Source organism: Ornithorhynchus anatinus, chromosome 6 (genome assembly GCF_004115215.2).
Source record: "Ornithorhynchus anatinus isolate Pmale09 chromosome 6, mOrnAna1.pri.v4, whole genome shotgun sequence".
NCBI classification, from domain to species: domain Eukaryota; kingdom Metazoa; phylum Chordata; class Mammalia; order Monotremata; family Ornithorhynchidae; genus Ornithorhynchus; species Ornithorhynchus anatinus.
This window is the reverse complement of record NC_041733.1, coordinates 41,217,327-41,230,641: the sequence shown is the minus strand read 5'-3', so window position 1 is coordinate 41,230,641 and position 13,315 is coordinate 41,217,327. Positions and strand designations below refer to the sequence as shown.

The 13,315-nt window shown below is 47.0% G+C and overlaps 1 protein-coding gene across 2 annotated transcripts; it reads right to left on the bottom strand.

Moving 5' to 3' along the window:
- Positions 1-776: 776 nt before the first annotated feature.
- Positions 777-10,856, bottom strand: NXT2 (nuclear transport factor 2 like export factor 2). Of its 2 annotated transcripts, none has more exons than XM_001507923.6 (4): positions 10,676-10,849; positions 5,619-5,705; positions 4,575-4,719; positions 777-3,187 (listed from the first exon to the last, which is right to left on the bottom strand). In XM_001507923.6, the coding sequence occupies exons 1-4, from the start codon at positions 10,688-10,690 to the stop codon at positions 3,009-3,011; spliced, it is 426 nt and encodes a 141-aa protein (XP_001507973.3). In that variant the 5' UTR covers positions 10,691-10,849; the 3' UTR covers positions 777-3,008. The 2 variants fall into 2 exon arrangements, with proteins under 2 accessions (XP_001507973.3, XP_039768331.1); XM_039912397.1 differs by lacking the exon at positions 777-3,187 and adding an exon at positions 3,208-3,663 and having other exon boundaries at positions 10,676-10,856.
- Between the last annotated feature and the right edge of the window lie 2,459 nt (positions 10,857-13,315).

Genomic DNA, 13,315 nt, shown 5'->3' with positions numbered 1-13,315 from the left:
AACATGGTTTTGTGAACCCTGCCAGCTGGGTGTTGCTAATAAAAAGAATGATGGTATTTGTTAATTGCTTACTATGTGCCAGACACTGTTCTAAGCGCTGAATAAGAGACACATTAATAATAATAATGTTGGTATTTATTAAGCACTATGTGCAAATCACTGTTCTAAGTGCTGGGGGGATACAAGGTGATCAGGTTGTCCCTCGTGGGGCTCACAGTCTTCATCCCCATTTTACAGATGAGGGAACTGAGGCCCAGAGAAGTTAAGTGACTTGCCCAAAGTCACACAGCTGACAAGTGGCGGAGCAGGGATTAGAACCCACAACCTCTGACTCCCAAACCCGGGCTCTTTCCACTGAGCCATGCTGCTTCTCATTCCCTGCCCACAGTGAGTTTACAGCCAGAGATTTTTGAGCCTTCCTAAGGGACTAATTCCCACCTGTGTAATTCCCACTGCTCTAATTGCTGGGGTAGTTCTCAGGTAATCAGGTTGTCCCATGTGGGGCTCACAGTCTTAATCCCTTTTACAGATGAGGTAACTGAAGCACAGAGAGGTTAAGGGACTTGCCCAAGGTCACGCAGCAGACCAGAGGTGGACCCAGGATTAGAACCATGACCTCTGACTCCCAAACACGTGCTCTTCCCACTAAGCCACGAGCTTCTCATGTTGGAGTCATCCGGATTCAAGAGCGCTCCCTTCCCCGGGAGGATGGAGAATGGGACTGTAACAGGTTAAGTGTTTGGCGGGGGGAGGGAAGAAGGCAAGGAAGACAGCCATCATTTTCAGCACTTTAATATCCTGAAAGGTTTTTGCAATACAAAAAAAGTCTCAATCTGATCCGCCTTAAAAAATAAAAACACCCTAAAGCATCTTTTAAAAAGGTGCATTCAAGAGATGGTTCAGTTCATTCACATAAAGCAGAAACTAGGTTCTTTCACATTGACTTTGGCTTTCCCAAAACAGTGAGTTTCTGTATTCTTAAATATAAAAATTATACCAGGTATGTCTCATGGAAAACAAATCTTTACAAAAAAGCCCTAGAGAAATACCATTTCCCTGCCCTATTTTTCACTGCAGTCTTCGGTTACCCCACTTTGACTCGAGGCATTTCTACCTGCCGGATTTCTTTGAATCTGTGGCCTTTTTCAACTAGGGGAAGTAGTGTTTAGGTGTGTTAACTGCTGCTGCTTTGACGGCCTGTAGCCTTTAAAAATAAAATGCCAGCCCCAAGACGGGTATAGAAAGAACCCGTGCAGAATTGAGTGCCTGAACTGCCAGCCAGATGACCGAAGCACACGTGATCACAGGCCTCTTATGAGTTGCAGAAACCTGCCATCCAAATAGCAGCCATTTTCCTCCTGAAATAGCTTATAGAATGTGAAGAAAGCTTTCTTGTAAGCCGAGCAAAGTAGTCAAGGGAAGAGGCTATTTTACATAGCTCCCCGAGGTGCTGTGATGAATCGAGAGAGGCTGGCTTTACCTCTGAAAACGTTCAGGTATGGAAAAAAGGCAGGAGGAAAAGAGGGGGAAGAGGCAACCAGTGTTCCGGTCAAATCGATCACTCTGCTCTTTCAGATCTAAAGGTTGCCATTCTCCACCATTTCACAGTCTACTAAATAGTGGAAGCGGTGAGCTTATTAGAAGACAGTTGTTTCCGAGCATTTCCTATAAGGTGAGCAGAACCGACATACCGGTTTGAAACGGAACGATTTATACGGACACAATTTTGAAGGATTTTTTTTTTTAAGCAAACAATAGCTGTAAAACAGGCCAAAAAAACAATGGATGTTTGGTGTAAAGAACCACTTTGGAAAAAAGGGTCAATACAGTCAGAAGGCAACCAAAGGGATGCTTCCCAAACATCTGCTTTGATTTTCTGGCATTCTATTCCTTTGTCAAAATAAGCAGTTTCAAACTAGGCCCCAGATTCAAACTAGGATCACGAGTAGCCACCTAAGAGGCTTACATGGCCCATCGGGTGTCGCAACGCTTCTCCGAGAGAAGGTTTACATCAGACGGTAATCAAATGTAGTTAGCTACCTCCCAGACTTAAATTCTCCAGTACTGAATTTCTCTACGAGGCAGAAGCAAGCATCATCATCAGTTTTATAAGCCGCTCTCGCTTGGTCCTTAACTCTGGAACCTCTCATTATGCCCATTCCTCTCCTCTCCCCCAGTCTTTTTTGGAACCTTGCCGGCAGGCAGGCAAGCAGCCGGTAACTCATTCTGGAACACATGAGACCCACTTGGAGACTGGGACAAGGACTTGGGAAAAGAAAAAAAAACAACAAAGCTACTTTTTCCCCTATTACATAGTCGAGGAGCTAATATAGGACTGTCTCCTTTTGAAGACCTATTTGATTTAGGTAATATGGAGCAATAAGCAGCAATAATTAATGAGTGAATACAAACAAAGCCCAAACAAATAAAACCACCATTGGGACTCGCACATCTTTCGACGCCCTTCCAGGTCGTACTAAATGAGGCGGGTGCGAACTCGGCTTCGGGTTAAAATACGTGGCACTTTTCGTCTCTGGTCCAGGTGACCCGGTGATATCCCTTTGACTGGAAGGAAGGCATGTTGCCCTGGCTTCACGCATCTTGCCCGGTGAAGAACTTCTCTCGGGGTGTTCCGGTTGCCTAAGGAAACGGTCCCTGTGGTACCAGAAAGGCATCGGATGTCTGAGCTGAGGTGGGGCGGGTCTGTCCGGGTAAAAGTGTCATCGGTTTATCAAGCTGCCAGGCTCCACGCTTCAGTTTCCACGAAAGGAGCCTGTGTGCTCAAGCTAGCTTAGAGAAGGTGATGATGGGGGAAACCCACTTCCAAGAGTAACTAAAGGCTTCAAGGTTTACATGATCTGGCCTTAAAGTGGTTCTACAAAAGTAAATGTAATGGATTTCTGTACATTTTAGTCAGAATGTCTTTAGACTGCTGGCTCTCAGAACCTAAAATTGAAAAAAAGAAAAAAACAGGAAAAAAACAAAGGAGACGGGGCTTTCAACTTCCACTAACTGGCCCAGTCTTGGAAGCGGAAGCAGTCACTTGCAATCTTCCACACTGTGTTGGTGGGGGTGACTTGGGCTGTCAATAGGAAGTTCTGATTGAAGTGACGTTGTTTGTTGCCGTCGAACTTCACCGTCCCGCTGGTCACTACGAGAACAGTCGTCTGGCTCTGTGTGGCTTGCTCTTCAACCAAAAAAAGGGAGAGAGGCCATGAAAACAGGACAAGTTTGCTTTTTAAGGGCGGGGGGGAAGGCATAATCAAAGGTTTACAGATTCTTCTACCCCGAACACGAACGCGATCTGCCTTTTATCCCAAAGGCTAATCGCTCCGGCCAGTTGGAAGGAGGCCGAGACTAAAGTCAGGTGGAAGCCGTAGTTCAGAAGAGCAGTCGCGTAAACTTTGCCTGTGCAAAGAATTTACAATACCCAGTTCTACTACTGGTGGCCGGTTCGTCTTCCCAAATGGGCTCACGGTCTCCCCAACCAACCCCTGCTAAAATACCCAACAAAGCGGCGAAATCCATCATCCTCTGCCTCAAGCAGACGCTCCTGACCATCGGCTTCGAAGTAATCCACCGGCTCGCTCTTTACGGGGCTGCTCCTCTCCAGCTTTTTTGTCTCAGAAGTTGGATGGATGAAGCAGGAGTTATACTGAGATACTGGAGAAAAAGCCCCTCAGAAAGAATTGCCAAATCATGGCCCGGACATTTTTTGCTTCCAAGGGGATCTATTTATCTGGGGCAGTATAATGACAGGTCCGTCTCGAAGCAGGAAAATGACCTGGATTGCTTCAAACCCCAATTCCGGTACCAGAGAGGACCGGGAGTGATATTCCGTGACTCCTCTACAAAAGCCCAATAGTATGTGTTGGCTGACCATTATTATTTTGGTTGGAAACAAGAACATCAGGTCGCGGTCCCTAGATTGACTGCTCCTCTTTCCTTTCAGACTGTCAGTCCGTTGTGGGCAGGGAACGTATCTGTTATATTGTTACATTGTACAGTGCTTTGTGCAGGGTAAGCGCTCAATAAATATGACGGACTGAGCAACTGTGAGACACAAAGCAGGAGAAAATGGGCGTTTAAAGGCCCTCAGGATGCTAGCACATCCATACTATAGAGAACCTAGGTTACTGCATATTGCATAAACTCAAAACAAACTGCGCATGCTCCAATCTAGATAGGGAAGACCACCCGCTTAACGCACACGAGAGAAGAAGGGAGTCGGAGGGGTGATCAACCCAAGTACACAGATGAGAAAAAGGTACCAATCTCCTGGAATTTCATAACAACCACCTGGGACTAATCCAGCTAAACCAAGAAGTATAATCCAAATAACTAAGCAGTAAGTGTGCCTCGGTGCAACACTTCGAAGGATAAAAACTTCAGAAAAACTTATCATAAGCGGTATTCCCTCCGCTAATGGGCTTGTCCCAACCCTAAATAGAGCATCCCTGGATTCGCTTACGATTCATCAATCAATCAACTGTATTTATCGAGCATTAAGTACTAAGCACATGGGAGAATAGGATATAACGTAAGGAAATCAAGAGATTCTTAAATGATCCTACCGTGAACTGGCTGGCAGTCTAATGTATTGATCTGGAATTCGCTGGACGGCAGCATTTCAAAAAACTCACTCAGGGCCTCTTGGCCTGAAATGGCATTCCCATTCCACACCAACGTCGCTTTGTCCAGGTAGAGCCTCGTCAATACCTATGGAACACCGGGGATGGGGCAAGACGACAGGTTAGTTTTTCTGGAGAGAACTGAAGGAAACAGGCTGCTTCCCCTGTCGGTGGTTTATTTTAAATGTCTGTCTCCCCTGATAGGTGAGTTCTTCGAGGGCAGGAGTCGCATCGACCAACACTTTGGTACGGTCCTCTCCCAAGGGCTTAGTACAGTGCTCTGCCACAAAAAAACCATCGACTGAGTCCTAATGGAGGACAGCACCCAACTAACGTTAATCCCATAGCAAGACCGTCCAAACCAGAGACACGACTGAAGACTAAAGGATCAAGGGTGGCGTGGGCAAGGCGAACACAGAATTTGGTCGCCAGACTCCATGACTCCAGGATAAAGGGGCGGTAACTGTGGCTGGGGAGTGGCGCGTTCAGAATCGAAAGAAAATATATCTCTATACAGGTGGTGATAAACATAGAGAATTCACCGCCACGGGAAATAGGGGAGGATGAAGCTCGCAGAAAGTTCAAGAACTGTGTGGACCAATTTAGGAATGAACAGACCATAATGGGTTACTATAAATTAGGGTACTAGATGGTTCGTGAGTATCAATATTAAGGAGGTCAAATAGCGGTATTTACTAGGTGCTGGGGTGAATACAAGCAAATGGGGTTGGACACAGTCCCTGTCCCACTTGGGGCTCAGAGTCTTAACCTTCATTTTACAGATGTGGCCACTGAGGCCCAGAGAAGTGAAGTGACTTGGCCAAGGCCACCCTGCAGAAGACTGGCAGAGCCAAGATTAAAACCCAGGTCCTTCCGGCTCCCAGGACTGTAGTGGGGAGGGGTACAGTCCCACTTGCAGCACTCGCTCAACCAAGCGTTTTTCAGACCGTTCATCCAAACTTCCCGGGAAGAGACCTCAGTACTCACCCTTCTCCTCTTGTCCATTGTTTCGTAGTAAATATTGGCGAATTCTTCTGCAGCTCTACACGCCTGTTCCACGTAAGTTTTAAAATCCTGCCACAGAATTACAGGTTATTTAAGCACCTTCTGAAGTCAACCTGCTTCATGGCCACTTGGCCAATCCTTCCGCTTTCTCCAAATATACTGATTTCCCCTGCAGATTTCCCAAGTAAAACAACACGAGTTTTAGAGTTGTTTAGAGGTATTCTGTAGTCCGTTATTTTTGTAGTTACACCTCCTTGGTCACCCCAAAAAATCCCTCATTAGTGAACTTGCTACTTTTAACTACCAGTTTTCTTAAATTGTGCATAATTTTAGGTACGTGAATTAACTCTAATCCAAGTCATGCTACAATGACATAATAAATAAAAAATGGAGGGAGGCAGAAAAGCCCCAAGTGGGCCTGGATTATCTTGTATCTACCCCAGCGCCTAGTACAAAGTAAGCATTTAACATTCTCTGGACTGTAAACTCATTATGGGCAGGGAGTGTACCTGCTAATTCTGTTGTATGGTACTCTCCCAAGCGCTTAGTACTGTGCTCTGCAGTACTAAGTCCTGTGCTTTATTATTAATAACAATGATAATTATTCTAATTCTGGAATTTAAGCGCTTAGAGTGGGCCGGGCACCGTACTAAGCGCTGGGTGGGTGCAAGCAGATGGGGTTGGACACAGTACCTGTCCCATGTGGGGCTCACAGTCTCAATCCCCATTTTACAGATGAGGTAACTGAGGCCCAGAGAAGTGAGGTCACACAACGGATAAGTGGCAGAGCCGGGATTAGAATCCATGACCTTCTGACTCCCAGACCCGGGCTCTATCCTCTACACCACGCTGCTTGCCCCAGTAATTTATGGCAATGATGGATTAACAAGTTCCACTAAAAAAAAAAGCATCTGCTTCTAGACAACCCTTCCAAAATGCAATAAAATGGGCCAATTTGGGCCATTCCCAAGCAGGCTGTAGTAGAAACCGCTAACGACTCACCCACCGTGGTCACCCTGAGTCTGTCTGGCACCACCACGGATGTGGAAGTTGGAGGGGAGGAGATAATCTTCCCGGGACTCTCGTTCTCAGGAGGAAGCGGGGAGAAAAGGGGTGGCGGGGAAACCGCCAGAAAAACAGGAAACGGTCCTTCCTACTGAGCTTCATCACCCCGGGTCCGAGCCTGGACCTGGGGAGAACCTCGCAGTCCGTCCCCAGCCCCTTCGGGCAGATTAGAGAAGCAGTGGGGCTCAGTGGAAAGAGCCCGGGCTTGGGAGTCAGAGGACATGGGTTCGAATCCCAGCTCTGCCACTTGCCAGCCGTGTGACTGTGGGCAAGTCACTTCACTTCTCTGTGGCTCAGTGACCTCATCTGTAAAATGGGGATGAAGATTGTGAGCCTCACGTGGGACAACCTGATGACCCTGTATCTACCCCAGCGCTTAGAACAGTGGTCTGCACATAGTAAGCGCTTAACAAATACCAACATTATTATTATTATTATCCCCTGGGGGAGGCCAGTGAGAGACAAGATGCTCCACCCATTCAAGGTGTAGAAGAATCCGCTCTAGTACCAGAGTCAGAAGGACCTGGGTTCTAATCCCCGCTCCGCCACTTGTCTGCTGTGCAGCCTTGGGGAAGGCACCTCACTTCTCTGGGCCTCAGTTCCCTCATTTGTCAAACGAGGATCAGGACAGTGAGCCCCATGTAGGACCACCTGATTACCTCGTACCTACCCCAGTGCTTAGAAGAGTGCTTGGCACAGAGTAAGTGCTTAAATACCACCACCACCATCATCGTACCTACCCCAGCGCTTAGAAGAGTGCTTGGCACAGAGTAAGCGCTTAGCAAATACCATCATTGTTTACTATGGCATCTACCCCAAGGCTTAGAACAGTGCTAGGCACACAGTCAGCGCTTAACACCCTTATTATGTGCCAGGCCCTCTACTCAGAGCGGACAGTGAAGCCCACGTGGGACCACCTGCTTACCTCCTAGCTACCCCAGTGCTTAGAACAGTGCTTGGCACACAGTAAGCGCATAACAAATACCATCATTATTTATTATTGCGTCTACTACAGCTCTTAGAACAGCGCTTGGCACACAGTCAGCGCTTAATACCTTTATTATGTGCCAGGCACTCTACTCAGAGCTGACAGTGAGGCCCATGTGGGGCCACCTGATTACCTCCTACCTACCCCAGCGCTTAGAACAGTGCTTGGCACCTAGTAGGCACTTAACAAATACCATCATCATCATCGTACCTACCCCAGTACTTAGAAGAGTGCTTGGCACACAGTAGGCACTTAAATACCATCATCATCACTGTACCTACCCCAGCGATTAGAAGAGTGCTTGGCACAGAGTAAGTGCATAACAAATACCATCATTTTTTATTATTGTATCTACCCCAGCGCTCAGAAGAGCGCTTGGCACACAGTCAGCGCTTAATACCATTATTATTATTAACTCTGCCTCAGTTCCCCCATCTATCAAATGGGGATGAAGACTGTGAGCCCCATGTGGGACCACCTGATGAACATGCATCTATCCCAGCGCTTAGAACAGTGCTTGGCACAAAGTAAGCGCTTAATACCATTATGATTATTATTAACTATGCCTCAGTTCCCTCATCTGTCAAAGGGGGATGAAGACTGTGAGCCCGAGGTGGGCCCACCTCCTTACCCTGGATCTCCCCCAGCGCTTAGAACAGTGCTCTGCACATAGTAAGCTCTTCACAAATACCAACATTATCTCTTTGCCTCAGTTCCCCCATCTGTCAAATGGGGATGAAGACTGTGAGCCCCACGTGGGCCCATCTCCTTACCCTGGATCTCCCCCAGCGCTTTGAACAGTGCTCTGCACAGAGTAAGCGCTTAAATACCAACATTATTATTACTATTACTAGAACAGTGCTCTGCACATAGTAAGCGCTTTACAAATACCAACATTATCTCTGCACCTCAGTTCCCCCATCTGTCAAATGGGGATGAAGACCGTGAGCCCCACGTGGGCCCACCTCCTTACCCTGGATCTCCCCCAGTGCTTAGAACAGTGCTCTGCACATAGTAAGCTCTTCACAAATACCAACATTATCTCTTTGCCTCAGTTCCCCCATCTGTCAAATGGGGATGAAGACCGTGAGCCCCACGTGGGCCCACCTCCTTACCCTGGATCTCCCCCAGCGCTTAGAACAGTGCTCTGCACATAGTAAGCTCTTCACAAATACCAACATTATCTCTTTGCCTCAGTTCCCCCATCTGTCAAATGGGGATGAAGACTGTGAGCCCCACGTGGGCCCATCTCCTTACCCTGGATCTTCCCAAGCGCTTAGAACAGTGCTCTGCACAGAGTAAGCGCTTAACAAATACCAACATTATTATTACTATTATTAGAACAGTGCTCTGCACATAGTAAGCTCTTCACAAATACCAACATTATCTCTTTGCCTCAGTTCCCCTATCTGTCAAATGGGGATGAAGACCGTGAGCCCCACGTGGGCCCACCTCCTTACCCCTGGATCTCCCCCTGCGCTTACAACAGTGCTCTGCACATAGTAAGCGCTTCACAAATACCAACATTATTATTATTATTATTACTCCAGCGGTGGGGAGAGTGCTTGGCACAGCTCCCCCGATGATGCTATTAATGATGAAGATGCTGATGCATCTGTCAGCTGTGTGACTGTGGGCAAGTCACTTCACTGGGCCTCAGTTCCCTCATCTGTAAAATGGGGATGAAGACTGGGAGCCCCACGTGGGACCCCCTGATGACCCTGCATCTCCCCCAGTGCTTAGAACAGCGCTCTGCACCTAGGAAGCGCTTAACAAATACCCACATTCTTCTTCTTCACTTCTCTGGGCCTCAGTTCCCTCATCTGTGAAATGGGGATGAAGACTGGGAGCCCCACAACCTGTATCCGTATCTACCTGTACCCTGCATCTCCTGAGCGCTTAGAACAGCGCCTGCACCTAGGAAGCGCTTAACAAATACCCCACATTCTTCTTTCACTTCTCTGGGCTCAGTTCCCTCATCTGTGAAATGGGGATGAAGGACTGGGAGCCCCCCACCAACCTGTATTCCGTATCTACCTGTACCCTGCATCTCCCTGAGCGCTTAGAACAGCGCTCTGCACCTAGGAAGCGCTTAACAAATACCCACATTCTTCTTCTTCACTCTCTGGCCTCAGTTCCCTCATCTGTGAAATGGGGATGAAGACTGGGAGCCCCACAACCTGTATCTGTATGTACCTGTACCCTGTATCTCCCTCAGCGCTTAGAACAGTGCTCTGCACCTAGGAAGCGCTTAATAAATACCCACATTCTTCTTCACTTCTCTGGGCCTCAGTTCCCTCATCTGTGAAATGGGGATGAAGACTGGGAGCCCCACAACCTGTATCCGTATCTACCTGTACCCTGCATCTCCCTGAGCGCTTAGAACAGCGCTCTGCACCTAGGAAGCGCTTAACAAATACCCACATTCTTCTTCTTCACTTCTCTGGGCCTCAGTTCCCTCATCTGTGAAATGGGGATGAAGACTGGGAGCCCCACAACCTGTATCTGTATGTACCTGTACCCTGTATCTCCCTCAGCGCTTAGAACAGTGCTCTGCACCTAGGAAGCGCTTAACAAATACCCACATTCTTCTTCTTCACTTCTCTGGGCCTCAGTTCCCTCATCTGTGAAATGGGGATGAAGACTGGGAGCCCCACAACCTGTATCCGTATCTACCTGTACCCTGCATCTCCCTGAGCGCTTAGAACAGCGCTCTGCACCTAGGAAGCGCTTAACAAATGCCCACATTCTTCTTCTTCACTTCTCTGGGCCTCAGTTCCCTCATCTGTGAAATGGGGATGAAGACTGGGAGCCCCACAACCTGTATCTGTATCTACCTGTACCCTGCATGTCCCTCAGCGCTTAGAACAGCGCTCTGCACCTAGGAAGCGCTTAACAAATACCCACATTATTATGCTTGTCCTCCTCCCCCAGGCCTGCAGGCGTCCCCCCCCCCACCCCACCCCCCCCAGGACGGGCCGCTTACCACCGAGGCCGCCATGCCCGGGCCTCGACTCCCCCCCCCGTCATGCAAAGACGCCGAAGGAGGTGCCGCAGGACCCAACACTGCCAACAACGCTGCGGCCCACGCTGCTGCCAAGGCTGCCAGGCCTCCCGACAAGCTCCGCGCGCGGCCCCGGCGGGCGAAAGGGCGACTTCCGGGCGGAAGGGCGGCTTCCAGGCGGAAGGGCGGCTTCCGGTCGCCCCTCCAAACCCCTCCGCCGCGCCGCCTTCGGCCGCTCGACTCCGGTTCCGGCCGGATCTCTAGTTCCGCCCTCCCGGGATGGGCCAATCAGCGGCCGCCTCGCGGCGGCGGGCGGCCAATGAGGAGCGAGAGAGGAGCCCAGCGCGTGAGCCGGGGGGGGGCAACGGGGAGGAGGGGAGGGGAACAAGACAAGATGGCGGCCGGGAAGGCCTCAGGCCTTCCGTTGCCACTAGTGGGGCTGCGTAAGTGCTTTCCATGGGCCAGGCACTGCTCTAAGCGCTGGGGAAGATACAGGGTAATAAATAAATAATGGTGGTGTTTGGGAAGCGCTTACTGTGCGCCAAGCACTGTTCTAAGCGCTGGAATAGAATGATAAATAATGATGGTATTTGTTCTGGGCTTACTATGGGCCAAGCACTGTTCTAAGCGCTTGGAATAGAATAATAAATAATGATAGTATTTATGTGTTTACCATGGGCCCAGCACAGCTCTAAGCGCTGGAATAGAATAAATAATGATAGTATTCTGTGTTTACTGTGGGCCAAGCACTGCTCTAAGCGCTTGGAATAGAATAATAAGTAATGATAGTATTTATGTGTTTACTATGGGCCAAGCACTGCTCTAAGCGCTTGGAATAGAATAATAAGTAATGATAGTATTTATGTGTTTACTATGGGCCAAGCACTGCTCTAAGCGCTGGAATAGAATAATAAATAATGATAGCATTTGTTCTGTGTTTACTATGGGCCAAGCACTGCTCTAGGCGCTTGGAATAGAATAATAAATAAATAATGATGGTATTTGTTATGGGCTTACTATGGGTCAAGCACTGTTCTAAGCGCTGGAATAGAATAATAAATAATGAAGGTATTTGTTCTGGGCTTACTATGGGCCAAGCACTGTTCTAAGCCCTGGAATAGAATAATGAAATAATAATGGTATTATGTGTTTACTATGGGCCAAGCACTGCTCTAAGCGCTGGAATAGAAAAATAATGGTAGCATTTGTTATGTGTTTACTATGGGCCAAGCACTGCTCTAGGCGCTTGGAATAGAATGATAAATAAATAATGATGGTATTTGTTGTGGGCTTACTATGGGCCAAGCACTGTTCTAAGCACTTGGAATAGAATAATAAATAATGATAGTATTTATGTGCTTACCATGGGCCCAGCACAGCTCTAAGCGCTGGAATAGAATAAATAATGATAGTATTCTGTGTTTACTATGGGCCAAGCACTGCTCTAAGCGCTTGGAATAGAATAATAAGTAATGATAGTATTTATGTGTTTACTATGGGCTAAGCACTGCTCTAAGCGCTGGAATAGAATAATAAATAATGATAGCATTTGTTCTGTGTTTACTATGGGCCAAGCACTGCTCTAGGCGCTTGGAATAGAATAATAAATAAATAATGATGGTATTTGTTATGGGCTTACTATGGGTCAAGCACTGTTCTAAGCGCTGGAATAGAATAATAAATAATGAAGGTATTTGTTCTGGGCTTACTATGGGCCAAGCACTGTTCTAAGCCCTGGAATAGAATAATAAGGAAATAATAATGGTATTATGTGTTTACTATGGGCCAAGCACTGCTCTAAGCGCTGGAATAGAATAATAAATAATGGTAGCATTTGTTATGTGTTTACTATGGGCCAAGCACTGCTCTAGGCGCTTGGAATAGAATGATAAATAAATAATGATGGTATTTGTTGTGGGCTTACTATGGGCCAAGCACTGTTCTAAGCACTTGGAATAGAATAATAAATAATGATAGTATTTATGTGCTTACCATGGGCCAAGCACAGCTCTAAGCGCTGGAATAGAATAAATAATGATAGTATTCTGTGTTTACTATGGGCCAAGCACTGCTCTAAGCGCTTGGAATAGAATAATAAGTAATGATAGTATTTATGTGTTTACTATGGGCTAAGCACTGCTCTAAGCGCTGGAATAGAATAATAAATAATGATAGCATTTGTTCTGTGTTTACTATGGGCCAAGCACTGCTCTAGGTGCTTGGAATAGAATAATAAATAAATAATGATGGTATTTGTTATGGGCTTACTATGGGTCAAGCACTGTTCTAAGCCCTGGAATAGAATAATAATGGTATTATGTGTTTAATAATAATGGTATTATGTGTTTACTATGGGCCAAGCACTGCTCTAAGCGCTGGAATAGAATAATAAATAATGATAGCATTTGTTATGTGTTTACTATGGGCCAAGCACTGCTCTAGGTGCTTGGAGTAGAATAATAAATAAATAATGATGGTATTTGTTATGGGCTTACTATGGGTCAAGCACTGCTCTAAGCGCTGGAATAGAATGATAAATAATGATGGTATTTGTTCTGGGCTTACTATGGGCCAAGCATTGCTCTAAGTGCTGGAATAGAATAATAAGGAAATAATGATGGT

Excerpts from the sequence above, each read along its gene's own strand:
- NXT2 (XM_039912397.1), bottom strand. Across the intron at positions 4,720-5,618 it reads CAATGGACAAGAGGAGAAGG|GTATTGACGAGGCTCTACCT; the intron begins GTGAGTACTGAG and ends GGTGTTCCATAG. Across the intron at positions 3,664-4,574 it reads AGACTGCCAGCCAGTTCACG|TATCTCAGTATAACTCCTGC; the intron begins GTAGGATCATTT and ends CTTTTTCTCCAG.